This window comes from Pezoporus flaviventris, unplaced genomic scaffold (assembly GCF_033815535.1).
Source record: "Pezoporus flaviventris isolate CSIRO_AGI_PZ_B2104156 unplaced genomic scaffold, CSIRO_AGI_Pfla_v1 ptg000020l, whole genome shotgun sequence".
NCBI classification, from domain to species: domain Eukaryota; kingdom Metazoa; phylum Chordata; class Aves; order Psittaciformes; family Psittacidae; genus Pezoporus; species Pezoporus flaviventris.
The window spans coordinates 5782351-5808453 of NW_026892568.1; the positions used below are offsets into that span (position 1 = coordinate 5782351).

General features: G+C 49.9%; 4 protein-coding genes across 8 annotated transcripts in view; 1 reads left to right on the forward strand and 3 right to left on the reverse strand.

Moving 5' to 3' along the window:
• The first annotated feature begins 32 nt into the window (after positions 1-32).
• On the forward strand, positions 33-3516 carry MRPS7 (mitochondrial ribosomal protein S7). 2 transcript variants are annotated; one of them, XM_061455538.1, is made up of 5 exons: positions 33-120; positions 750-941; positions 1207-1270; positions 1845-2012; positions 2791-3516. In XM_061455538.1, the coding sequence occupies exons 1-5, from the start codon at positions 65-67 to the stop codon at positions 3010-3012; spliced, it is 702 nt and encodes a 233-aa protein (XP_061311522.1). In that variant the 5' UTR covers positions 33-64; the 3' UTR covers positions 3013-3516. The 2 variants fall into 2 exon arrangements, with proteins under 2 accessions (XP_061311522.1, XP_061311523.1); XM_061455539.1 differs by lacking the exon at positions 33-120 and adding an exon at positions 605-648.
• A 171-nt stretch (positions 3517-3687) lies between these two features.
• On the reverse strand, positions 3688-9212 carry MIF4GD (MIF4G domain containing). Of its 3 annotated transcripts, XM_061455542.1 has the most exons (6): positions 9135-9212; positions 7318-7454; positions 6458-6567; positions 6035-6190; positions 5233-5325; positions 3688-4648 (listed from the first exon to the last, which is right to left on the reverse strand). In XM_061455542.1, exons 2-6 carry the CDS (start codon positions 7397-7399, stop codon positions 4421-4423), a joined length of 669 nt encoding a protein of 222 aa, XP_061311526.1. In that variant the 5' UTR covers positions 7400-7454; positions 9135-9212; the 3' UTR covers positions 3688-4420. The 3 variants fall into 3 exon arrangements, with proteins under 3 accessions (XP_061311526.1, XP_061311527.1, XP_061311525.1); XM_061455543.1 differs by lacking the exon at positions 9135-9212 and having other exon boundaries at positions 3688-4627; positions 7318-7738; XM_061455541.1 differs by lacking the exon at positions 9135-9212 and having other exon boundaries at positions 7318-7735.
• Positions 9213-10889: 1677 nt separating this feature from the next.
• On the reverse strand, positions 10890-19255 carry SLC25A19 (solute carrier family 25 member 19). The gene is made up of 6 exons (XM_061455530.1): positions 19095-19255; positions 18461-18616; positions 16926-17096; positions 15835-16018; positions 14536-14666; positions 10890-13414 (listed from the first exon to the last, which is right to left on the reverse strand). Exons 1-6 carry the CDS (start codon positions 19218-19220, stop codon positions 13214-13216), a joined length of 969 nt encoding a protein of 322 aa, XP_061311514.1. The 5' UTR covers positions 19221-19255; the 3' UTR covers positions 10890-13213.
• A 1567-nt stretch (positions 19256-20822) lies between these two features.
• Positions 20823-26103, reverse strand: part of GRB2 (growth factor receptor bound protein 2) — a 58642-nt gene continuing 53361 nt past the window's right edge. For both annotated transcript variants that reach the window (XM_061455545.1, XM_061455544.1), the window contains 2 exons: positions 24469-24637; positions 20823-23125 (listed from right to left, as the gene is read on the reverse strand). In XM_061455545.1, the coding sequence (XP_061311529.1) occupies positions 22940-23125; positions 24469-24637 (355 nt within the window). In that variant the 3' untranslated portion in view covers positions 20823-22939. The remainder of the gene's footprint in view (positions 23126-24468; positions 24638-26103) is intronic.

Sequence of the window (26103 nt, forward strand, 5' to 3'; positions counted from 1 at the left end):
AGGGGGCGTGGCCAACCTAAGGACCGCCCCCTCACGCTGCGCTTGGCTCCGCCCCTAAGGGAAGATGGCGGCGCCCATGGCGACGGGCCTGGGCGGGCGGCTACGGGCGTGGCTGCCGCGGTAAGCGGGGCCGGGGCTGTGCGATGGGGTGGTCCCCGGGCCTGGTCGCACACGGGTTGCGGTGCTTTGGGCTGCCGGCAGGGCTCGGGGCAGCCGCTGTGTCGGGGTCTCGGTACCGCGGTTGCTCCGCTCCGAAACGCAACCAAATGCGCGTCCCGAGGCGGATAATGAATGGAGTCACGGTGTAAGGTACTCGCCCCACTGCCAGGGGCACAGAGCGGTGTTTGTTCGAGACACACACAGGCCGGGCCCTCAGGGAGCGTCAGGGTCGGGCAGGGGCCCTGTGCTGTGCCTGGGACTTGGGATCCCACCCGTCCCTTTGGCGTGGCCTGCAGCAAAACTACTGGTTTATGGAATCCAAGAATGGTTGGGGTTGGAAAAGACCTCAAGATCGTCCAGTTCCAACCCTTGCCATGGGCAGGGAAATCTTCACTAGACCAGGTTGTCCAGAACCACATCCAGCCTGGCCTGCAGTGTGCCTTGCAGTAGAAATGCAGCGATGGAGAGGAAGGTGGAGATGTCTCCCAAGTGCAGCGTGTCCATCTGAGGCGTGCTCACCCCTGCCCGCATCCCCGTCGTGACATACTGCGTGTGCCTGTTTACAGCTCTCTTTCTCTTGCTCCTCGCAGGCTGACGCAGGTGAGATGGAGCCGCTACAACCCCAGTTACATAGAGCCAGAGGTGAACAAGGAATTGTACCGGAAACGTCCAGAGGAGCTCACTGAGGAGGAGAAGGAGAAACTGGAGTGTAAGGCTGTTCAGCCCATCAAAGCTGCACCCCCCAGTCTCTCCAGCTCTGTGTTCAGCGACCCTATGATCAGGTCAGAGAAGGCACCATCTCCTGTGGAGCCACAATACCTGTGGAGCTGTGCCTTTATCTGCTGTGCTGCCCTTGCCTTCTGTCACAGCGCAATCCCTTTATTCCAAGTTAATCTTTTCCCCACAAAGCCAGTGACTGGCAGTGATTAGAGATAATCACAGCAGATCCAGCAGCACCCAGACTTAACGACAGGAATGGCACAAAAGGGGTGGGGCTTGTTTCTGTGGGTGATGGAAATCGGTTCACCTTTGGCTTTGTGTTTGCAGCAAATTCACCAATATGATGATGAAGGGTGGAAATAAAGTGCTGGCCAGAAGCCTCATGTCTCAGGTGAGAACTCATATTTCTTCTATTAGGTTAAACCAATACAAAATGGAAGGCTGTAATGTCAAGCTCCCTGGAATAAGGAATTATCAGAACTCAGGTTATCCCTGTGGTCCCTGCACTCTGTTCTCACTGTTATTTACCTGATAAGGCATTTTGTACAAGCTTCAGCCTCATTCAGCTCACAGCCCAGGTGGTGGGAGCCTAATGGAGAACATTCTCTTTCCACTCTTCAGTAGCCCTTGGACCTTATGTACTGCGTAAACTCAGAGAATACTTTTAAAAGCATAATTTTCTCAAATGATCTTCCTTCCAGCTCTTTCGTGCCTTATTTTCTGTATAATTTGCCAATGAAATCTCACAGATGTGTCACAGCTTTGACCCCTGCTCTGACCTACAGTAACTGGTATTAGCTGATGGTCCCATCTGGTCCATTCCATCCTTGAAAGCCCTTGAAACAAGGACACACGGTGCCCAAATGTTCCCCAGTTGCTCAAGTGAAAATGGGGTGCTTGTAAAAGTGATGAACCTTTATGGAGTGGGATAATCCATCTGCTCTGTCTCTTGTCTTTATCCCAAGACTCTAGAGGCCATTAAGAGAAAGCAGCTGGAGAAGTACCACAAAGCTCCAGAAGATGAGAAGGAGACAATTGAATGCAACCCTTATGTCATTTTCCACCAGGCTCTGAAAAACTGCCAGCCCATCATTGGGCTCAGCAACATCACGAAAGGAGGCAAAACCTACCAGGTGAGGGGGGGCCTGGGAGCACATCTGGATGGGAGAGAGTTAGGGAAGCAGATGAACTGGTTTCCACCCCTTCAGCTCAAGCTTTCCTTCCCTTGGAAAGAGGGATGCTTTGCAGTCTGGATTAAAACAGCACCTAGAGCTTTGTCCAAAATCAGGCCCCCAGCCTGTGAGCACGGCAGTTCCCTGTCAGCAATGGTTTCTGCTTCTCTGATAAGGAGGATGCAGCAAATGTTGTCCAAGAAGACAAGAGATCAGTGACAGGCAGCAAACGAATTGGCATTGCAGGACTATGGGTCTCATTCTCTGTGCAGCACCACATTGCTTGGGTAGAGGTCCCAAAGCCCTGGGGCAGGTCAGTGTAGCAGAAAACATCAATTAGATACAGTGGAGGGTTGAAAATGAGCAGAACCTGTCCTAAGTACAAGCTCTGCAACATGGAGACCTGATGGGGAAATAAGATGTGGAGGCATTTCTCTGTCATTCAGTGGAGTAGGGACCATCTCCCATCTCTGCAGCACAAACCAGCCTGGGTCCAGCTCCCAAACAGCCCAGAAGTCCTTACAAAGCCCATTTCAAGGCAGTACCAAGGCTGATCAGAACATCCATTTGGTAGCAGTGGCCAGTTCCTGTGGACAGGAGGTGAATTGGGACAGATGAGCTGCTAGGTGCTGGTTTTACTGCAGACAGCAGCATGGGCTGGACCTGTGCGACTGCTGGAGCAGAACAGGTTCCTGCCCCCTCACAGTGTGATAACTGTTACGGGTTCCACCTTCCCCAGGTGCCAGTCCCTCTGAAGGACAATCGGAAGCGCTTCCTGGCCATGAAGTGGTTGATCACTGAGTGCAGGGAGAACAAGCACCGCCGGACGCTGATGCCCGAGAAGCTCTCCCAGGAGCTGCTCCTGGCCTACAACAACGAGGGGCCCATCATCAAGAAGAAGCACGTGCTGCACAAGATGGCAGAGGCCAACCGGGCGTATGCCCACTACCGCTGGTGGTAGGGACTCTGCATGGGACACGGTGCCACCAGCCCCAGCTCTGCCTGCCTGGGGGCAGCTGGGGAGAAAGAAGAGGGAAAGGAGGAAGATCCCTTCCAGACAGCTTCTGAACTAAGCCAGGGAAAGCTCATCTGATCCCACAAGGTTCCTTTGTGCTTGTTGGGATGGGGAAAGGAGGAATCTGGAGTTACCAACCCCTGCTCTGGTTATTTCATCATCACTTCCCAGTAAAGACAAGCCTTAAGATGTTTTCTTAAAGCAATGCTGCACAAAGTAATCTTCCACTTACCTTTACTGCAAGACTTGTAAGTCTCTGCTCCTGCAATCAGCAATGGTTTTGGCTGCACAGCTAAAAACAGAGCTGGATTTTTGTCACACCACACCACTTTGAATGGTACAAAAGGCAATAAAAGGCCCTTTTTGAGTTGGTTCTGGTCACCAGCAGCATTGTCTGCACAGGTTTGATGGGAATAATAGCAAAATAAAACCAGTTGTATGGGAAAGGTTTCTCAAGTCCAAGCCTTTGTTGCTTGACTCTCAGACTGCTTTTTCCAGTAACCCTGGTTGTACAAAGCCTTGGTGACACCCTACACCCGAGGACAAAATGAGTACTGAAGCCTTAAGTCAGGAGTAACCTTTAAGTAAAGCCCAGCAGCTGCGCAGACAGAAAGCAGGGCATGTTAGTGGAAAACTTTTATTAGAAAAAATCCTTCAATAGACTATTTTGTTTCTTTTCTTCTATTGTAAGAAACATTCCAGAGTTGAAACTCCCTAAAGTTGGATAAAACAGGACAGTTGTATAAAACTTACAAAACCTGTGCCTGGCCACATGTGCTCAGGGACCTGCGCATGTAGTAAAGAACTACACGTGAGTAGTTGGGTTCTCTAGAACCAGCTACTAGAGCCCTGTGGCAGGTACTCGTGGCTGTGTGCATGCAGGTGCTGGAAGGAGCCTGGGAAAAATAGCACTTGGTTGAGCTGTTTGTGAGGCCACGGTGTTTTGTGTGACTTGTCCCGGAGAACCGGGTACAACCTGAGCTGGGATTGATTTCCCCTCTGCTTCCCACAGCCCTTGGATAAACCAAAATGTCCTCAGCCTAAATTGTGCTTTTAACACTCACAAAATGCTGGTTTGAGCTAGAAACTCAAAGCTTGCCCTTTGCTGGCAGCAGCCCAATGTCAGCCAAAATCAATGGGAGAGCTCCTGGGTTAAATGTGCCCTTCCCACCTCTCCCAACCTCCAAAGTCAGGTTAGTGCCAGTTGCAGCCTGACAGAGTGCCCAGAGGCTCTACCCAATAGAAGCCCTATTTATAGGAAGTGCTAGAAGAACATTAATGTGAAAGGAAACTCAAACTTGGTATGAAGCTTGCTGGTGAAGGTGCTGGGGACATCTCCCCTCTGCTGCAGAGCTTAATCCGTCACTTCGCTGTAATAGTACTTCTGGGCAGCATCCGTCATCTTCCAGTCGGCAGCTCGGAACTCGATGATCTCCAGCAGCAGGAGCTGGGACAGGGAGCTCAGCCCCTCCTGCAGGAGGAAACCATCCCGGAGGAGGGAGAAGAGCTCATCCATCCGCTGGGAGTTCATCTTCTCCAGCTGCTCGCCGATGCGGTGGAGCTGTAGGACCAAGCAGTCCACCTTCAGGAGGAAGAGATGAAGGGAATGGAGAGCTCTGGCACATCTGTAGAGGTTCCCCTCAGTCACTTATGGACCAACTCATCCCGTTTCCTCTGTTCTGGAGTTCCAAGAGGTGATGGTTATGCTTCCCCAAAGTTGCTGTGAGCAACTGCAGCTGCCTGCCACCACCTCCCAGTGCTGCAATGCCTCAGCACACCAGTGTGGCAGCTGCTTTTCCAGATGTCCACCAATTGGGAATGCTGGAAAAGCAGCTGGTTCTGTGAGAACGGGGGAATCATCTGTGTTTTTCTCACATGATGGGGCTGAACCTGTGTAGCACCAGACAATCCCTGCTTCCAGCTCTGCTGCTGGATCTACAGTGATGACATTTTGGCAGTGGGGAGGAAAGCTGCTCCAAGGGAGGACGTGCAGCCTGGGCAGGGGAGTCAGAACCAGCACCTCCATCCTGCCTCCTCCCAGGCTGCAAACCCTTCTTCCAGCACATCCCAGGAGGCAGCTCTCCCTCCTGCATCCCCCCAGGCTGTGCCTGTTGCTGGTTCTCAGCAGGACCCAGGCACATCAGCATCCCTCTTCCCTGCACTCACCTCTTCCTCCTTGCACAGGCTGTCGGGCTGTGCCAGCCGGAACAGACAGTCATAAACAGGGTTCACCAGAGCCATCATAGGCATGTTGTTCACCTGAAAGGAGGCAGAAGCCATCATCAGCTTGGGGGCAGAAAGGGAGGAGTCTGCAGCTATTCTATATAGCTGTCCCCGTGCTGCTCTTCAAAGGAGAAGGGAGCAGCATTCATTCGTGCTGCTGAACTGTGTACTGGTGGGATTCCTGTAGGAGACCAGACACTTGAGCCTCCAGGAGCCAGAGAAGCTGAACAAATGATGTGAAAAACACCTATTTTTAAATAGAAGCAGGTAATCATGGGAAATGCACTTGTTGCAACAGCGTTTTCCTGCCTGCAGCTCTGCTTGCATCAAATTTACATCTACTCCAAGCACACACACTGCAGCAAAGGTTTGCAGACAAGCTCTGTCAGTACATGGGCTAGTAATTATATCAGCACCCACAGGTCCACCCAGGACTAAACCAGTTCAATCTGGGACATCTGGGAGCAGGCAAAACAGGGGCTTTCAAACACCAGGTACAAAATGGGGAAGCTCAGACTTTGTGATTGTTCCCGGAGAGGGCTCTGCCTCTCCAAGCCTGTTTGCTTGCCTGTAGGTATCACAAGCTCCAGCAGCATCCTTGTGCTGAGAACCGGCTCTGGCTCCCACTGCTGAGCCACGGCCCTGGGCTCCATTCAGCACCCATCCACCACCCCAGCCCTGGCAACTCTGGACACCCAGGCCCCTCTGGCACCCCCAGGCAGCAGCCTCAGCTCCTGCTCCTCACCCTCAGGTAGTCGAAGATGTTGCAGATGAAGGTGACGTAGCAGATCCAGGCCTGGAGCGAGCGGGTGCGCAGCTCCTCCCGGTCCTTGTACTCCTGCTGCAGCCGGTTCAGCAGGCTCCTCCGGAAGATGCTCTGCCCAACTTGTTTGCTCTCTGCCTATGAGCCCACAAAGCAGGATGGAGGCATGAACTGGGGGTGTGAGAGGGGCAGGGGGATGCTGCTCCTTGGGGGATGCAGGACCACACAGATACCCTCCTGTGACTGCCCCCAGAGGCAGGAAAGCTGCAGCCTGTGCTCACTGCTGCTCATCTGGATGCTGCCACAGCAAGGGGCAAGCAGCAGAAGAGCTGAGGGGTCATGGCACAGGGCTGGGGCAAAGCCTCTCCTGGCCCAGCCCAAGGACCAGACACGAGGAGCTCTCACCTGGATGATGGTGTAGCAGATGCGCCCTGCCTCCTTGCTGAACACACAGTCTTTGAGGGACTGGTCCACTATGATATTGGCCACTTTCTCCAGGTCCACGTTGCTGGGGTCTGCAAAGAGGAGAAGCACTGTCAGGAGCCAGCACCCTTCATGTCCTGCTTGCTTTGGAGTACCTAGAAAGCAATCAAGGTCAGTGTGGGTCCTGGTACAACCATGTTATAGGGTGCAAAACCTCACGCTTGCTCCCACATCAAGAGTCCCAGCCCCTTCTCACACACCAGCTGCTTTGGAGACACCAGCTCCAGTGGTGCATGGTCCTCCCAGGCTGGAGACACAGCCATCATGATGGGAAAGTGATGGAAAAGTGATGGAAAAGGCAGATAATACTGGAAGCAAGTTGATCTGAATGTGAAATCCCAGCACTGCTTCAAAGCTGGGTTAGTGAGAGCCAGATGGGCAAACTCCTGCAGGGCTTTGACCAGTGAGCAGGAGATGACCCCACAGCATGGAGGGACAGTGAGCAGGAACAGGGTGCTGGAGAGGGATGAGAGGCCAGGCCTGGGCAGAGATGCTGAGTTAGGGCAGGAGAGGGGGTACCCCGAAATCAGAATCCCAGTGATGAGAACCAGGAGCTGAGTTTGAACAGCAGCACCATTAAACACTGGGGAGAAGGTGAGAGGGGGTAAAAAGAGGGGGGAGCAAAGACCTTCCTGGAGAAGATTCACCAACAGGACCCAGTCAGGGATGATCAGTGTTCGTGGAACAGCTCTTCTACACTGAACACTGTGTGTTCCTTACAGGGGTCCAGCCTCACGTGCATGCCAAACTGCAGCAGAGGAGTAAGTACAAAGCCTGCTGACCTTTGAGGGCTGTTTTCAGCAGCTTCTGTGTCTCGGCATCAAATGACTGTATTTTATATTCTTCTTTGCCTGTTTCCCCCATGACTGGCTTCCTCCAAGGGCAAGAGTCAGGGCACTGGATGGGCTAGTGTCAGTCCCTGGGGAAAGAACACACACACAGCATAGTTGGTCAGAGGCAGACCTTCACCCAGCCATTGGCAAATCCCATCTGGTGCTGGTGCACAGGCTGTTATCATGACAGCTCCCACCAGCCCTACATCTGAGCAAAGTCTTCCTCCACATCCTTTTAAGCCTTGTTTCCTATGACAGGACTTAATCTTCTGAGCCTTTATGTTCTTCTGGTATGAAATGCGTTGCAGCCTGTTGATCTGCAGGTTCACAGGGCACAGCACACCAGGACAGCCCCAAAATACACCTATCTCGCCTCGGAAGGCTTTATCACAGGGGGACACACACAGGAGCACCCAGTGCAGCCGCTCCCTGTGCCTTTAACACACCAGCTCAGCTGGTGTCACACAAAAGCCTGGGAGGAATCCAACCCAGCACCTAAGGATCCAGAGCAGCCCCTGCACCACAACCAGGCTCCCTCATCGAGACACAGCACGCTCTGCAACCAAATCCCCACCAGCTCCTACCCCATCCCATCCCATCCCACTGCAGCCAAGCACAGCTCTATGCAGGACCAGCGCTGCTCCTAAAGAGCCTCCAGATTAATTTGCTGCTGCTTTGTGATACACTAAAGACAGCACAGAGTTATGGCACAGAGAGGAAGGGCTTCTCTAACACACACACACACACACATACAAGATGAGCTGCTCAACACAAACTGCTGGGCTGGCCAGACCCACAGCACACACATGGAGAGGGCACTAAGCCAAATGGGTTTTGCCAGCTTGAAATTCCTTTGCTGTTACTCATCCCTCACTGCAAATAGGTCCTGACAGGGATTAAAGCCAAAGAGCCCATCGCCCTTTGGAAGCATGGGGCACATAGACACAGTACCTCGGAGCAGAGAGCAGTGGGTAGAGGCTCTGCCCTCCCCTCCTGCCCCATGGGGTGACAACAGCCAACACTGCTCCCACAGCCAAAGCTGCCACCTACACAGGGTTACCTGCGGGACCAGCACTGAAGTCTCTTTCCCAGATGGATTCACAAGCAGCTCTGTGCCCTCCGTGCCATGCCTGGGTGACAAACACCTTCCATCCGGCCTCTCCAGCCCCGGGTCCCAGCAGCAGCAGCAGCATCGCTGTGCTGAAGGAACCTGGCGACAGCTCAGCGCCGCACACAGCGAAGCTGAAGCGCCCGAGCCCGTCCGGCAGCGTCTGTCACCACCGCCCAGCGCCGCTCCCACAGCATCCCCGCAGCTCCCCGGGGATGGGCAAGGCTGCTTGGAGCTGCTGTGCCAAACAACCCTGCCCCGAGTGCAAACCAGCCAGGACCACCGTGTGCGAAGGGCTGGTGGCAGTGGGTGACTCCAGGCACAGCATCACCCGCGGGTACCAACTACTCCAGTGGTCCCCACTAGACGAGCTATCCTGGGGACTTGTGTGGTTGGGGTTGGTGTCCTCGACCGGCTGCGTCGCAGCGCGTCAATCCCGGTGGGAAGGGCAGGACGTGCCGCGGCCACCACAAGCAGAGGGCGAAGAGCAGCGAAGTCTCCTCCGAAGGGCACAACCACCTCGGGGACCCCCGTCCCATCCCCACCGATGGAGCCCGCAGCACCGGGACCCCTCTGTGCCCGGGTACCCCCCGCCGCCGCCTCGCCCCAGCCCCGCGACCAGGGCAGGGCGGGGGGAGCCGTGCCCAGCGCCACCGACCTGCCGGGCCGCCCCGCTGGCTCCTCCGGCCGCGGGCGCATCGCGGGAGCGCCCCGGGCCCCGCCGCGGCCCCGGTTTCCTCTTAGGTCATTTCCTCGCCCGAGCCGGGGGAGGGCCGGGCCGGGCCGGGCCGGGCGAGACGCGGCCGCCGCCGCAGCGCCACCGCCTGCGAGCTCCGGGGCACCGCGGCTCCCCCCCGGCCGCACTTCCCGGTGTGTCCCGGTCCCACGTCGGGAGCACCGCCCGGGCCCCCGCAGCTGTCCCGCTGCGAGCCGCGGTCAGTCCGCTCCCCCCGGCTGTGGAAAAACACATGGGGAAAATATGAGGGGAGAGGCTTTAAAGCAACTCACTGCAACGGGAGCATCCTCATCGCTTCACTCCCAACTGTGTCACCTCCTCAAGGGGAAGGCTCGGCAGCACTTAGACAGGAGCAGAGCAGCCAGGAACAGCTCAGGAAACCAGAATGAGTGGTTTGGGAACTTTCCGGCTCGGTACAGACCAAGCCAGGACTCATCCACCACGGTGTGGGGCTCCCACCCATGAGCTTCCGCTTGACCCTCTGGGGCACAGAGGTGGGACTGGGCTGGAGATCCCACTCCACTGATCCCCCTGGGTGCAGCTATACCCAAAGCATCACCCCATTATCACAGAGGGGATGGGATGGCTCCCAGGAGCCAGTGATGGGGAAGGAAAACCACACCTTCCTACTGCCCCGCACCATGGCCTGGCTGTCCTCCCCCAGGGCAGGAGGGGGGCACAGCGATCCTATGGGATCCACCCGAATATTCAGGAGGGAAGGAATAAAGGAACTGTAGCCAGACGGGAGCATAACAAAGTATTTACTGTACCTTGCCTCAAAGGTAGCACACATTGTGCTCGGACACCTTCCAACAGCAGCTGCAACAGATCCACTCAGGAAACACAACAAAACACCTCAGACAATCCAACTACATCACATGAGAAACTTAAACCCAAACTAAGAACTATCTATTCCAAGCCTGACTGTCAAACATCCATTTCTTTTCACAAACCACCCTCTGGAGGAGCATTCCAAGAACAGTGTCCCAGGACTCACTGTTGGAGGACACTGTGTCCATCACAGAACTTGTGCGTCTGCGTCCTCCTGCCTGAGGCCAGCTAAGAGCAACAACCACAGCACAGCTGGGCCTTCCCTGCTGAAGTCCTTTTGGATGTTCTGATGGTGTAAGGCACTATTAGAAAGCTAACACAATCACAGGCAACGCAGATCCCCCTGAAAGGATGACATCAGAGGGAAATCCCAGCCATCCCAATGGGAAAAACCTGGCACAGATTGACAGCAAGTCACTCACCCTGTGGAGTATCTGAGAGCAGATCTGTCCCCCATAACAGAGAACAAGGTGACTGCAGATCTCTCCTATCTCCTGCTCCTCAAATTCAAGGAAATGGCTTCAATCAGCATCACAAGTAAGACCTGTCCTCCTAGTGCTAAATCAGTCATTCCCAAAGAGAAAACAACAAACCAGGCTGTGTGCTGAAGCTCCTGACCAGGAGTGTCTCTTCCACAGACTGGCAGCTTCAACTCCACCTTTGCCATCTGTTGGATGGAAGCAAGTGTATTTAATGCAGTGGAGGAAAAAACTATCCCAGAAGGAAAAGCTCCTCTGCACCCTCCACTGCTGCTCTCCATGCACAGCAGCCAAGTTACATGCCCCTAGAGCTGCATCACCTTAAGCTCCACAGAACACTCAAGGAGCACTGTCTCCGCAGTCTTTATTCTTTACCCCTATGACAACCAAAGCAACTCCCCCCCCCCCCCTTCCAGAGGCTGCAATTCCCACTGCCGAGTCCTCACCAGTTTCCCCCTATTTTGTGCAGTTTAACAGCAGCTCTTTGATATAAAGTGAAAAACAAAAGAGTCTTGTAAGGTTTACACAGGATGGATGAGGCCTGATTTCCTATGGGAGCCTAAGAGAGCACAGAAACCTGCTGTGGCCAGTCCTGTCCCTGCTACCCATGACAGCATTCCTCTGTACCAGCAGCCAAAAGCCAGTAACAATCCCAGCCTGTCTGACTCTGCTTCACAATGAGATGTTTCTCTCATTGGAAGGATGGCATGAGGGTAAGTCCATCACTGGCTGTGATGTCTTTCCAAGAACAAGAGATGAACAAGAAACAAAGGCAAAATATAGTTAAGATTTGGGGGGAATCTCAGCTTAAATAACACAGGAAAATGCCACTCAGATTGAGGCACTTTGAGACACTTTACTCCACATTCTTTGTACTAACTCCAATAAGCAAAACTACGCATTTTTGGAGTACATGCAGCTAATACTCCCTCTTTAACGCTCCTGTATGAGCCTCCTGCCTGCCACCACCACTGCTCAGTGGATTTAAATTCAAACAGTTCTCAAAGTCACCTGCAAACAGCCACTTCACACTCCAACATCTCAAACCACAGCAGACACCAAGTTATTTGGCCTGGGCTTGCAAGGAATCTCTCTGGCTACCTCAGATACCAGTGAAACAGCTGCTCTTCAGAACCAGCCTCTCACAATAGCACAGGATAAGGGAGCAATGCTGATATGCTCAAAATTGCCAGAAGTTGCATCAGAAGAATGGAACTGGTCACGTTGGAATGTGGCCAACATCTAGGATTAACACCCTGGATACTGCAAAAGAGCCATGGGAAGCTCTGCATGAAGAGAAGAGCTATCAAACCATCCTCTAAATAACAGCAGTGCTCTGCCCCATCCACCTCTCACCAGATGACTGACAGGCTTTTGTATCACAGCAGCTCTTCCTCAGAGTCTGCATTCTGTAACTGGTCCAACCACACCCTGCTCAGCCTGGAAAAACAGTGAAAGAGGAGGAAGAAAGCAATTTCCCTCTTTTCCCTGTTACGTAAATCAGAGCTGCTGGGTCGTTGTTTTGTTGGGTTTTCAAAGCATCCCTAAAACCTCTGAAACTGCAGAACATCACTTCCCAGGCTCTAATTCCATCACCCTTTCCTTGTCAAACACCATTCTGAGCCAAGCAATTTCCATCTGATGCTCAGTCCTTTCACTTCAGCTTAGCTTGTCAAAACACTTTCAGCTATTAGCACCACAGGAGGAGTGAGATTCAGAAAGGTTTTCAGCAGATACACTTGCTGGAAACATTCAAAGGTGGTATTAAATAATAATAATAATAATAATAGGTATTTACTAGTTTCCACAGGACTTTTCCTTCATTATTCCCACTTAAATATTTCTAGAACTCTACACAGCATTTGGTTACTCACTGCATTGAAGCAAAGAACCCTAAAGAATAGGGCTTGTGCGTTGAATTCCCTTAGAGAGGAGTTCTTAATCTGCAGATTGAACTGAAAAAGTGTGACTGAGGCAATGCAGAACCCCAAGCGATGTGTGGTAAGACGTGCAAGAAGAGAAATGGGCACTTTGGATACAATCAAGCTCATCAGAGTTAAAAGAGCAAGTCTGGGTGTGATCCACCAGAAAATGCTGTGTTTCAGGTGGCTGATTCAAGTGGTAAGCAAGAAGCAGCAGCTGGCAGCAAAGAAAAGGAAAACTGAGGTTCTGTGACACTAAGAAGGTTTGAGTTGACTTCACAACAGCAGCAGAGCTGCCTGTGCTACACCAAGGAAAGAACACAGTGCAAACAGCAGTCCAGAGAGCAAGGAAACACAGCTGTGCGGATGTAGCCATAGGAAGTGGTGTTAGGTTGGATAAGCAGCACCAGCTACACCAGGATCCCAATTTGTGATCCAGGGCAAGCACAGGAATACACCCGCTTCAGCAGGTGCCTCTTTACAGCAGGTAGTTTTCTGCTTTGGTTCCCCCCTCTCTCCACTAAATGCGTGCTGATATTAGAGGAAACAGAGGAAAAAAGTGCTCAGTTGAACAGCTTCCAGCAAAGCAGTTCAGTGTCTTCAGCAGAACTGCAGCTGCCTTCTCCTTCTGCTTGGTCCCAGGAGGTGATTTCCTACAGGCTGATGGAGCTCTGGGAACTCTGACATTCCCAACGTGCTCATGACAGAGCAAAGCCCATCAGTTTCCCCTCCTCTAGGAGGGCCTCAGGTAGCCACAGACATGACCCTTTCAGCGTTCCTTCCTTGCAATGCTATCGGCAGTCTTCAGGGAGCACAGGAGGCTGCAGAACAGCTCATACCAGAAGAAGGTAAGGCCAGTAGAGACAGCAGCCTTCAGCAAGCTGGGTGAGAGGCCCTTAAAGAATCCACTCGGGCCCTCCTCTCGCATGATCTGCCTTATGCAGTCCAGGAGACCGCTGTACACCCGCACCTGGGAGAGAGATGGCAAAAAGGTTAAATAAGGAAACTCCAGGACAACTTTACCTGGAAAAGAACACTGAGATCCCCAAATATCCCACAAAAATGGGATGTTTTTCTGCTATTATAATGAAATGCCTTTCTGGCTATTATAATGAAATGATTTGAGAGCCAGTCCGTAGCAAGTGGGGTGGAAGAAAGCCATGTGTTTTGCATCAGCAATGACTTATGCAGATCATTCTAATTGAGTGCCCCTAAAATCTTCATGCTGCAACCACAAGTATTATTCATGGTACAAGTTTATGCAGTGGTTATTTCAGGTTGTGCTGCTGTTTTCCATCTCTTTCACTCTCTAAAAAGGGACTTTTCCAGTTTCCTGACAGAAAGAAAACACAAGCCTCAAAAATAGCCATCCGCATGTCATCGTGTCCCAGGGAAGTTTTAACATCTTGTGACACATCAGCGCTAAGAACAACTTCTGAACCTTACTGGAAAAGCATCCAATGCAATGGGTTAAGACTTCAAGTTCTTATCTCTGAGTTTCTTGCGGTACAGACTGATCTGCTTCTCAGATCCAAGGAATTTGAAGGAAAAAAAGACATTTTCCACATGTCATGTGAAGAAAGAGAGAGTTACTTGAAGGATCTGTATTTGTCTTACAGCATTATTTCAAAGTGAAATACACTGTAAGACAAACAGAGCACAGAGGAAGGTGCTAAAGAACACCAGAGGTATTTAATGTCCTTTGAATTTCAGGATGTTCTGGTACATAAGACATATGCTGAACACTTGGTGCCTATTCCTTGTGTCAAAATATTAACTGCAGAAGAGGATCCTGACAGCCAGGTGATCCCAGCATAAAGCCAGTGTCATCCTCTGCTAGGAATGCAGTCCTGAATCAGAATTACCAAGCTGCAACTAGAAACTAAGTATACCAACCCCGTTTCCTGCTTCAATGATCCCCAGCTTCAAGACAACCAACAGACGGAGATGGGCAAGAGCAAGTTCACGAGGAACTCCTAACCCAAATACGAACACAAGAGGTACCACTGGCGAATCATCATTGGTGGGCTGGCCCTGGATTATCTCACAAATCCATACTCTTAAAAATCAGGGAATTCCTACATTTTTCACCTGCCCAAAGGCTGCCCGGGCCTGCTCAAAGCCACGCACTTGCAGTCGCTTCTTGAACAAGTCGAAGGGGTAAGTGAGGGTTTTGCTGATGATTCCAGCACAGCTGCCACAAACAAGGTTTTTAACGTTGCCTGAGAAGCAGAAAGGGGAGACAGGAGGGGAAAAGAGGATTAGCAGGGAGTTTGCATTAAAGATCATGAGACTTCAGTTAAAGATCTCTTTGCACAAGAAGGTCAAAAAGGCCCTTTTTGTGGGCCACAGAACCTCAATCTACATCTCTACATCTGGCCTGCAATGTCTTCTGGGGCCAGAGTGTAACAGCTCATCTTGGTTCATTGCACTCATCTTGCTCTGCTCTGCCAAGTGGCTTAACACAAAAAACCCCAGTCACCAGAGAACCTGCCACTAGTGGATGAAGCTTTCCTGCCCCAGTAAAAGCCCAGTCACTGGAAATCTTGCAGTCCTGACTGCTCTGACTTATTCTGGACTGGATTAAGTCACAAGCTGGCATTGCCTGATGAGTTCAGAGGCTTGTGAGAAGTGAGTTTTGGGGCATTAGACTTCTTCCTGACAAACCTAAGTTCCCAGCACACAATCACCATCAGCCTCTGCCATCTAAAACTAAACATGCAGACATGATCTTGGAAAGTCTAGATCCTCTACTGAAGAAATTCCATCCAGGAATAAGAACATGCTGATCCTGCATACACTCTTTCCCAAGGAGGCACCAGTACCTAAAACTGTCAAGGTGAAAGGCTGCATCAGGATGAGATTCTCTTATAAGGGAGCTAGGAAGCATCATAAAAATATCAGGTCAAGAGCTTGGCAGTTTTAAATGAGGCTGAACGAATCCTCTTCTGGAACAGCTGGACTGGAAACTCAGGCAGATTTCCTGAGGAAATCCAAGAGTCCCACCCCCATAGCACTAAAGGAACGGAGGAATTGAATAGAAACTAATGGAACAGACACGTTACTGTCTTCCCATGGGATCAGTAATGTGACACAGCTCGAGAAGGAGTATTCGAGTCTGTGACACATCACTTTCCCATCCATCCACATTTCCATCATGGTTATTCCATAACAGGAGCTGTCTGTAAACTTCACTGTAAACTGTCTGTAAACTTCACTGTACTTACTTTGGCACTATCTGTGCAGGGGTAAGAATGAGAGATGGGCAATTGAGGCAATTTTACATTGAAAAGGTTGACAGGACAGAAAACTGAGCTTATGTCAGTCTCCCAAAGTAGCCTTCATCCTTTCTCTCCCCCATCATCAGACATCACTGTCCCAGGTGCCTACCTCCTTTCTTTCCTTCAGCTGGAATCACCCATTCAGAAACCTGTTGCAGGATGTTGTAGAAGGAGAACTGGAGACCAGCATTTGGGAAGACAGCAATGATTGTGGGGGTCAAACCTCTATAGAATGTCCGAGGTCCCTCTGTCTGGTACATCGTGACCACTGCGTGGCGAAGGTTTTGGTAGATCTAGGCAAGAAAGAAGAGGCTGATTCTCTGATGGAAAAGGCTTAAAACAACAAACAAAGGGGCAGGTTATTTCCCAGTGCCCAAAATACATCTGACTTTCAGCACAAAGCAATGAACAAAGTGATTTTGCATATCACACGGTATTTTCAGCTCAGCCCTATGACTCTCATAAGCTGACAACCTAAACCTGCCTCTGGGCTACCAGAGACTAACTTAATGATCCTTAGCTTTGCACTGGGCTGACACTGTATCCCACATGCAAGTTGTGCTGAGGGGAAGAAACAAGGCACAGAGCTGAGGCCAGAGACCACTTGCCTCAAAGACAAGATTATTTTTCTCTTAACAGCTCTGCTTGCTCCTGCAACAGAATTCATGTAATATGTATTGTGAGTCTACTGCAGGCTAATGGCTCTGATACAAACACATATAAATCTAGTTATTACAGATCTAATTAGCATGGAGACCAATTCTTGCATAAACAAGAACACGAAATACAAGTGAAAGGTGACTGGTTTCAGGTCTCATCCCCATCATTATCTAAACACGACTCTGTGCAAGTAGAAAGTTTAAAACCACAATGTTCAACAGACAGAGGAGTGTATTTATAAATGGCCAACAGGGCAGATGAAAATGGACTTATCCTGGCAAGGACAGTTTCTCCTTTCTGGATCATCTGTGAGGGGTCAAACACGAATCAGGAGCAGCAAAACATAATTAAGAAACCTTTGTCAACAGCACAGAGGATAACTTGGCAACAGTACAGACACTGCCCAATAACAGCACCGGCTTCTTTATGCTAACCCCCGGGGCCGTTATGTACTTTTCAAACCTCCTATTTTCCCACACATGGAATATTGCTACTGCTATGGAAGATAATCCCAAACACACACAGATCCCTAAGCCATACCTTAGGCTCACCCTGAGCAGCTAAGCGGGTGCGTAGCGTGTCAAGAGGCTGCACTGCCACAGTGGCTGTGCAGGCAGACAGCCCACCGCAGGTGAAGTGCACCAAGGAGTCGCGGGCGCCGTAGGAGGTGACGTTGTGTGCCAGCCGCGTCATGTTCTCGAACACCATGAACTGGCAGGAACAAGCACACACAGGTCAAGGAGTCAATGCTTATCGGTGACATGGATCTCCCACTCCTCTCTCATTTCACCCGGATAGCTCCACCCACCGCCTGTAACCACCTTCTCCCTGTGTCCTTCAAAAGTCCTTCCCAACTTGCAGCTGAGCATGTGTGTGCTCAAAGAATCAGGTGTAAAAACCACTCAGCAGCCCAGGGAATGCTCAGCACAGTCTGTGCTCTGACATTTGTGCTAAGTCTTGCAGTTCGTACTGTGAAAAAGCTCATTTCAGTGCTCTGTGTATCCTAAAGTGTTTGTTATATTACAGACACACCGTGCATTCCTCTTTCAACCACTGCTCACAAAACGTGCTGTTAGTAGTTACAAATGAAGCATAACAATGCGGTTTAAAACATCATCAGCAGCCTAATGTCTTCCTTACAAGCTGTTAGGGACACATGAACAAAAGCAAAACCACTACACAGGTTTGGAACATGAATGGGTAAGCCAAGTGTCAGGAACGAATGGGGTTATCTGTGACAGCAGATACAGACAGAACTCGGTCTGCTCTATCTGTGCTCCAGCTTCAACAAGCTCAGGAATTAGAATCATAGAATAGTTAGGGTTGGAAAGGAGCTTAAGATCATCCAGTTCCAAACCCCCTACCGTGGGCAGGGACACCTCACACTAAGCCATCTCACCCAAGGCTTCGTCCAACCTGGTCTTGAACACTGCCAGGGATGGAGCATTCACAACCTCCCTGGGCAACCCATTCCAGTGCCTCACCACCCTCACAGAAAAGAATTTCCTCCTTATATCCAATCTAAACTTCCCCTGGTTAAGTTTTAACCCGTTACCCCTTGTCCTGTCACTACAGTCCCTAATGAAGAGTCCCTCCCCAGCATCCCTATAGGGCCCCTTCAGATACTGGAAGCTGCTCTGAGGTCTCCACGCAGCCTTCTCTTCTCCAGGCTGAACAGCCCCAACTTTCTCAGCCTGTCTCCATACAGGAGGTGCTCCAGCCCCTGATCATCCTTGTGGCCCTTCTCTGGGCTTGTTCCAACAGTTCCATGTCCTTTTTATGTTGAGGACACCAGAACTGCACACAATACTCACGGTGAGGCCTCACAAGAGCAGAGTAAAGGGGCAGGATCACCTCCTTCGACCTGCTGGTCATGCTCCTTTTGATGCAGCCCAGGATATGGTTGGCTTTCTGGGCTGCGAATTATCCATCAGCAAGATACAGCTGCACATCTTTACATCAGTAAAGTGCAACTCTGGAGCTGCCTGCATCACGTGCATGCATCCAGCCTGAAGAGGAGCAAAGTCAAGTCCTATGTATGTGCACTGGGCCCAGGGGATGGCTGGTCACCTCACCTGAACAGCTCCATAGCCAACGGAAAGCAGCTGAGCAGGAACATGGCCCTTCCAGAAGGCGACCAAGCCCTCTTCCCGGAAGATGCGGCGTGCAGCCTGCAGGATGCTGTGGTACTTCGCCCCTGGGTTTTTGGAGGACAGCTGCTCGATCTGAAGCTGGAGGAGAACACAGAGAAGGTTTGCTCTAATTCCACACCAGGTCTCAACAAGTTCCAGCATTGCCTTTGGGAATTCACAGCCCTGAGAGCCAAGCAATGCCCTCCCATGGACTCACACCTAGAGGTGACTGGGATGTTGTTTATGTAGGGCTCTAAAAGAATAAAGCCACACGTGCAACACAAGATAATCAGTAGGGAGGATGGTGAAATCCAGTTAGATAGCGAAGATGATTCACTCATAAAGACAGAGAAAGAAAACAAACTATAAAAGCCACAAGGTCCCATTCAAACACTCCAGTTCAGTTATATAAATAGTAGTGGACACGGGATAGCCCTGCTACCTTGCATAACCTGTACACCATGAGGTGAGGGCCGAGGAGCAGCGTTAGCACTCTCTGGGTGCCCAAGTGACCTATTCGCCCAGGCCATGCCCTGTAAGGGGCTCCTTCACCCCGAGCACGCCGTGAGGACCCTACCTGGAACCGGATCTTGATGACATCCAAGGGACTGATAAGGAGCCGGGTGACGAAGCCAGACGCTGACCCTGCTGCAGCCGCTTCCGCCGTGGAGACGCAGCTGGAGCCGGGGTCATAGCCGACCATGCCTGCCTGGAGCCCCCGCAGCCTGCCCGGGAGAACAGGGGCTTTGGTGAGCCCGCCCCGGACACGCTCCGTCCCACAGCCTCACCCCCTCACACAGCCCCCCGAACCCCACACCGCTCCCCCTGGGCACACGCTGAGCCCCGCGGCACGCACCGGAGGGGAGCACGGAGCCGAACCCCAACCCCGTGCAGGGCCCCCGGCCGCAGCCCGCCCTCAGCCCAAGGCCCGCCTCAGCCGCCCGGCGCCGCACTGCGCCTGCGCGCCGCGGGGGGTGCTGGGACGTGTAGTCCAGCGGTGGTAAAATGGCGGGCGGCGGTTCGGGGCACGGCCCCGCGCCCCCAAGGACGGGCGGATGGCATTGGGATGAACCGGGATTTAGGCGGTTCCTGCAGCACGGCGCCTGGTGGGAAGGGAGGACATCATGGAGACAAGGCAGGCCTTGTTCCTGATGGTTCTTCCTGCGCGGTTATAGCCTTGGTACACAGTCACGTATAGGAGCAAGTGTTTTCCTTCCCTCGTTAAAGTGGAAGGGAAGAAAGGGTTTCCACACTTTTCAGTAGGTACCAAGCTATAAACAGCACGGTTCTGATCCACCCTGTCCTGCTGCAGCCTTAGAAGAAAACCCAGAGCTCCAAACCACATCATTTCTGTATTGACTTGACTGAAAAATAAACTTCGGATAACAAAATCCAGGCATTTCCACCACAAACTCCTTGACTATACTTGGATTTGAGCATAATAACTAAAAGCAACTGTTCAAAACCAAGGCAAACCCCCAAATGGGCCTTTTCCTAGTGTGTATTAGACTGCAAAATGGACCAGCACTCAGCCCATGAGCAGAGGCTGACCGTGCAGTGCTGCCGCACACCGTGGTCACACACCCGGGCACTTCTCCTTCAGCAACAAAGGGAAAAGGACCTGCAAGGCACTGATGGAGCAGGGCAAAAGCTCATGAGTGGTCTGAGCGATGGCAATGTTGTGTGCCCATCATCCCCTCAGCAAGGTCTCCAGAGACAGCTGGTGTGTCTCCTTACAACAGTGCAGTCTGTACCGCAAAGCACTCCAGCTGTTGGGTAAAAAGAGTAGAGAAAAGCAAGCGGGGAAATACTGCAGTGCTGCCCACCCACTCAGCTGATGCACGGTCTTTGGTCCTTGCACCAACATCATCATTCAAATCATCACAGACTGGTTTGGGTTGAAGGGACCTCAAAGCTCACCCAGTTCCAACCCCGGACACCTTCCACTAGAGCAGCTTGCTCCAAGCCCCTGTGTCCAACCTGGCCTTGAACACTGCCAGGGATGGGGCAGCCACAGCTTCTCTGGGCACCCTTTGCCAGTGCCTCACTTTTCCCCCCTCCTCACTGTTCATAATGCCACATGCCAAGTGACATAGCTCTGCGCTGACACAGCTTGAAAGAGGAATGAATTCAGCCACGCATGCCGAGACCAAAATACAATGCTCCAGAAGCTGTGTACTTCAGGCCAGAACACACCTTACAGCCTCTTCCCACAGCAATTCAGTATCCTATAGGATATAACGTATACATTAGCTCCATCAATTGTTATTTTGGTCAGTGAACTGAAATAAGACAGATGCTCAAGTGAAGAATTCAATGTATATTTATTATTCACAGTTAATTACTATCTACCAAATGCTGCTGCAGAGTTAAAGGATTAAGTACATAGGCCTTTTTTTTTTTTTCATTTAAACACTGATTTTTTTTTTCTTTTAATATATATACACACACAAGACATATGTCTGCAAGGCTGCATGATATACACCAATTCCAAAATAAGGAAACAATCAAATGGTCCAGGTGTAGAATGCCATAGATTCCTTTTCCAATCACTTTACAAAGAAGGAAGAAAGTGAGTGACAGCTAGCAAGGAGAGGGGGAGAAAGTAATAACTCTACAGGATAGCTCTCTCTTTCATCTGCTGGAAAATGAAGTGTAAGGCAGAGTCCATGTCAGGAAGAAAACGTCTGTAACACTTAGTACAAAAAAAGGCACCCTCCAACTCAAGATTGCCCATGCTCAGGCAGGGCAGGAGGAGATCTCTGCTGCAGGGTTTGGATTCGTTGGTGGGGTGAAGGGAGCCAAAAAGGCCATCCAAAGGAAAAGTAATGCAACTGAAGATTGGCACAGAGAGCAGTGGGGCTCCGTTGCTTTCCTTTCTCTCCAATTTAATGTCACACTGCTCTGGTGGAGGAGCAAATGGCCCCAGAAAACACCATTCTGGTGCAGGGTGGGGGTTACAGTCATCACACAGCCTGCTGTGAATGGGGAGAGGGGTGGGATGGGAGCTACTTCAACAGTAACACTGACCTGAGGAGGGAGGAGAAACTGGAGAACAGTGATGCCAACCCCACATTTCAAGAGCAACACGACTGCAAATATTCCCTATCCAGGCCAAAGAGACAGGCTGATTACATGCATCACGTAGAGACATTCACTAAGAGCATAAAGTTTTCTTTTCAAGCACTATTTCTTGAGATTTCTCTGCATTATAAAGTTTTCCATCAAAGGAATGTACATTTTGTAGGACATCTCAGGACTATTATTCCTCAAATCCCCCCCCCCCCCTTAACCCTCCCCTCCCCAAAATATTCTTCCTCATCTTCCCTGGTCATAACTTCCCCCCCTTTCTCTTACTTCTTTTGAGGCTCCTGGTTGCAGCTCCCCACCTCTGAGCAGCACAAGTTGCCACTTGAATGCCTTGATTTACTTTCCTTGGAAGAAGGGAAGTTCAACAGTTAAGACAAATCTTAAGATTAAAGCTCCATCACTTGCTTGTAGATTCCTCTCAAGTGTGCATTGATAAAACCACCCTCCTTCACACCCCTCCCCCAAAAGTATTTATTTACACATAGGCAGGGAAAAAAAAAAAAAGTAGTTCTGGACTGTCCTTTTAACTTAAAAAGAATAAAAAAAGAAAAGAAGGGAAAGGCACTATGGAAAAAAGTACAGAATGTGCTCAACCGTACACCTTTAAGGAAAGAACACAACAAAAGCGCTGTCAGCACAGCATGAACAGACCCTCAGTTGTATGTTGGAGTTTCTCAAAGCAGCTCTGTGACTCCAAAGAAAAGAACAAAAAGCCACACAACTCTTCTCCCTTCCCCTGCTTGGAAGCTGCTGAGCTTCAGAAGAAAGTGCCAAAGGAGAAGAGACAATAAAACTTAAGATTAACACCTCATCTTTCCCAGGCAAGAAGAGCTGAATGTTGAAGGCAAAAGCAGAGACTGATGATTTTTGCTTTGTTTTAAAGGCAGGACTGTGGATTTGGTTCTTCTCTCATGTCCCTTCATGTCAAATGAAGACCGTTTGCAGAGAGAGAAAATACCAGCAGAGTTTCTCCCTTTTCCTTTTACTGCATGGCTAGGACTTTATATGGCATTAAAACTTCATGCACTGATGGACAGAGGGAGGGGGGGGAAACAAGAAGAGTGGGTGGAAGGGGGTAACCCAGGAGCAGCTGAGGAAATTTGTTATTTTCATTGTTTTCTCTCTCTTTTTTAAGGATAACTTTTGGTGTATAAGTTGAACTCTTCCCCCCCCAGCCCCTGAAGTTCCGTACTGAGTGAAGGAGGGTCACCTCCCGCTGAAAGGTGACTCGGGTTTTATCGCCGCGTGATTTTAGGTCACTGGCTGCAGTTAGGCTCTGTATGTGTATTTACTGCTTCTCTTGTTTCTTTAAATAATCTCTAATATTTATCTCTAGATGTTCCGGTTCACTGGGTTCACGTAGTTGCGTGGAAACATGCCCGTCTGTCCGTGGCAGGCTCCCTTCCACCAGTTGGGGTCAGAATTGTCAAGGACTTGGATAAAGTCTCCACGTCGGAAGCCCAGCTCTCCTTCCTCTTGGGGATCGAAATCAAACAGGGCCTGAACGTATGTCGGTTGCTGGAAGGGGAAAGGAAGAGAGACACAAAGTGAGAGTCATCCACAGTGCTCGAGAAACCTGCTCCTTCAGGCAGGAGTTTAACCTACACCAGGGTTAACAGTGAACATTTGGGCTGTTCCGTTTCCCTGCAAGCCAGCTTACAACATCTGTAACAGGAGGCTAAAAGAGGAAGGCATAGTCTACAGAAGACCTCTGAAAAAGTCAGGTTTCTGTGAAAGAGCAGAAATAAAGATAGCTGATGACTCAGATGTTTTCCTAGTGTTTTCCAGTCTTCGTGACCTACTGTAAAGCTGTATGTACTGCAATACAATAGTATTCTATTCATCCTGTGCTGACCAACTGACAGTGTGAATATTACTGATCTACCTACCACAGTGATACACAAAGCTTATCCTAAAAACTGGATGTTAGCATTTAGATTTTCCTTAAAACTCTCCACTATCAATAAATCCTGTCACAAAGTGTTCTCCCTGGTCAGTAAATACTTCAGTTCCTATGCAACAGCTAATGGTTCATTTCAAATAAACCTGCATCCTTAAAACCATGAGGTTAGAAAGGTATCTTCATGGCTGTTGTTTTCAGCCAGCTGTTTGCTCATCATCTGTTCATCACTGACCCAACTGTGCAGAGCCAGATGTTAATTCAGACCAACTGTGGCAAAGGGTGTGCGTGGCACTCGGTGAGCAGCATGAATTCCACCCCCTTTTTTCTCAAGCTAGAACTAGAATGCTGCACATGGAAGCAAAAGGATATATTCAGAATTGACAAAAGGTCCTGTTACATGCAACGTAATGTTCTGACTGCCCTGGGAAATGGAACAAAACAAAGGGCTAGATATCCACAAGCTGCTCTGCTGGCCCTTAAGAGTGGTTTTTGTTTCGCCTTAACACTGGCTAGATCCAAAGCAGAAAGCTGGAGATGTTGCATATGCTGTAGCCACCTCTTCAGGGAAGACCAGGACCTTCACTGGCTATGGAGTGGTACAGTTCTACAGTACAGAACTCTCCTGTCTTCCTATGTCCTAAACCAGGAGTAAACCCACTTTTAATTCACAGGAATAAGATGATCTTTCTGCAAGAGTATCCATAAGCATTCAGATAAGCCAACTGTTCAAGCAGCAACCATAATGCTTTGTCTGAACTGGACACTAGGAAGTTCCAGGTAGGCTTTGCACAAACATCCACCTTATTTGCCAGGATAATTCTGGCTGCAGGATCTAAAGGCTACACTTCCACAGACATGAAAACATCAGTCAGCTTCTTTCCATCCCTAAGCTGCAATCCCACTTCAGACTGTGGCTGCAATAGTCTAAACGTGTGCTCTATGAAGACACTTCTCTTACCTGTGGCACCTGCTCAATGTCCCGGAGAAATATTTGCTGGTTCCTGGAGACAGATGTGGATCTGTGATAATCTACCAGCTCGTTCAAAGAATTGAACTTCACCACCCAGAGGAAATACTTGCCAGCCCCATCTCTAAGCACCTTGAAGTGCTGCACATCATTTCCAAACCTGAACAACACATAAAAACCACATTATTAGTCACCAATCTGGGATGTCACAGAGCTTAGAACAAAAAGGTCACAGTGAAACTGTCAGTGATGCTGATAACACAGATACCGATTGGTATCTGCAAAAAGATGTCTGAAAACCACTTGTCAGTTGTATTTTAAAGAAATCAGGGATCAGAGATAAGACTGCAAATACAGAATTTATCTTGAAAACAATCCTGCAAGCTTCACGTGTGCTTTCCTTGTAATAGGACTTCAGTTTAAAACCAGCTTTTCAAACTACTCTGAATTTGCAGAACCTTCAGGTCTTTTTGTAAAGGGTTTCTGGTGTCACAAAACACTCTTTATCTTGGCTGACATGCACTATTTCACCTTTTAATTTAACCCTGCATTGCCACAAAGCTGGCATCCAGGACATGTACTTCTTGATGTACTTATGCAGTCACCTGAGCTGCTGAAGACAGTGCACAGAGGACTTTGCAGTACAAAGACAAGGCCACATTAAAGTAGCTGCACCATGGTGCCTTCCAATTCACAATCTCAAATACCACATTCTGAAGTCAAACAGTACAAATGCTTCAGTTTAGCTCTTCACACAGCAATTTCACAACTGACTCGAGCCAGTTTAGGCTTGAGCTACTCTTGCTGTGGTCCTGGGCTTGTCTCTGTCTATCTGTCATGCAGCACCACTGCGTGCGTGTGATAACGCAATACATAAGCTCCAGTCCCATTATAGGTAAATTCCTGGGAAGACACTGTCACAGGGAGAGTAGGATTGTCTCCTTTGGCAGCTGGTTTGGGCTTATGCAAAAAACTGCTTTGCAAAACAAAAGGATCCCACAAAAAAACCCTCATGTTTGAAGGGTGATGCTGCACATGTAATGCAACAACTTCAGTTCGACGTTAACTATTCTTTCTGACAAGAGATGCCATTCAGTTGAAGCTGCTTTTCCAACAATTTCATTCTGAATACACAGGAACTCTGAAGAGATCCATTGGGATTTTCCAGCCGAATGGCACATAGGTATTTTTACTTCAGTCTAAACCACTGCAAACAGACAACAACTGTTCCCCACTTGGCGCGCACTGCTCCTGTACATTGGCTGACATAGTAATGTTAGCTTGGCTATAAAGCTACCAGGAACCATCACATAAGTACTGCCTCTGCTCTCCCTTCCTCAGCCTGAGAGCCTCCCACCGTTTAAATCCTGCAGATCAGTGTTTAGGAAGAAGCCTTTTCCAAATCAAATAAACAGGGAGCACCAAAATTAACTGAGAAATTACCACCAGATGGCAACACTAAGCTAAAAGCAGCAGAGCCATGCTAGCCTGACTTCATGTTTCTTAAAGGAATGTACTTTTTGGAGTGAAGCTGCCATTTACCTCTAATATTCCAGCTCAGACGATTGTACTCAAGACAAATATAAACTGGAGGACAAAAATTGAGTGAAAGATAACCAGAAAAAG

Excerpts from the sequence above, each read along its gene's own strand:
- SLC25A19 (XM_061455530.1), bottom strand. The coding sequence starts at position 19,220 with ATGGTCGGCTATGACCCCGGCTCCAGCTGCGTCTCCACGGCGGAAGCG. Across the intron at positions 18,617-19,094 it reads TCATCAAGATCCGGTTCCAG|CTTCAGATCGAGCAGCTGTC; the intron begins GTAGGGTCCTCA and ends GTTCTCCTCCAG. Across the intron at positions 16,019-16,925 it reads CTGCTCAGGGTGAGCCTAAG|ATCTACCAAAACCTTCGCCA; the intron begins GTATGGCTTAGG and ends TTTCTTGCCTAG.
- MRPS7 (XM_061455538.1), top strand. The coding sequence starts at position 65 with ATGGCGGCGCCCATGGCGACGGGCCTGGGCGGGCGGCTACGGGCGTGG. Across the intron at positions 121-749 it reads CTACGGGCGTGGCTGCCGCG|GCTGACGCAGGTGAGATGGA; the intron begins GTAAGCGGGGCC and ends TGCTCCTCGCAG. Across the intron at positions 942-1,206 it reads TTCAGCGACCCTATGATCAG|CAAATTCACCAATATGATGA; the intron begins GTCAGAGAAGGC and ends TTGTGTTTGCAG.
- MIF4GD (XM_061455542.1), bottom strand. The coding sequence starts at position 7,399 with ATGGGGGAAACAGGCAAAGAAGAATATAAAATACAGTCATTTGATGCC. Across the intron at positions 6,191-6,457 it reads TCTGCTACACCATCATCCAG|GCAGAGAGCAAACAAGTTGG; the intron begins GTGAGAGCTCCT and ends GTGGGCTCATAG. Across the intron at positions 4,649-5,232 it reads GCCTGTGCAAGGAGGAAGAG|GTGGACTGCTTGGTCCTACA; the intron begins GTGAGTGCAGGG and ends TTCCTCCTGAAG.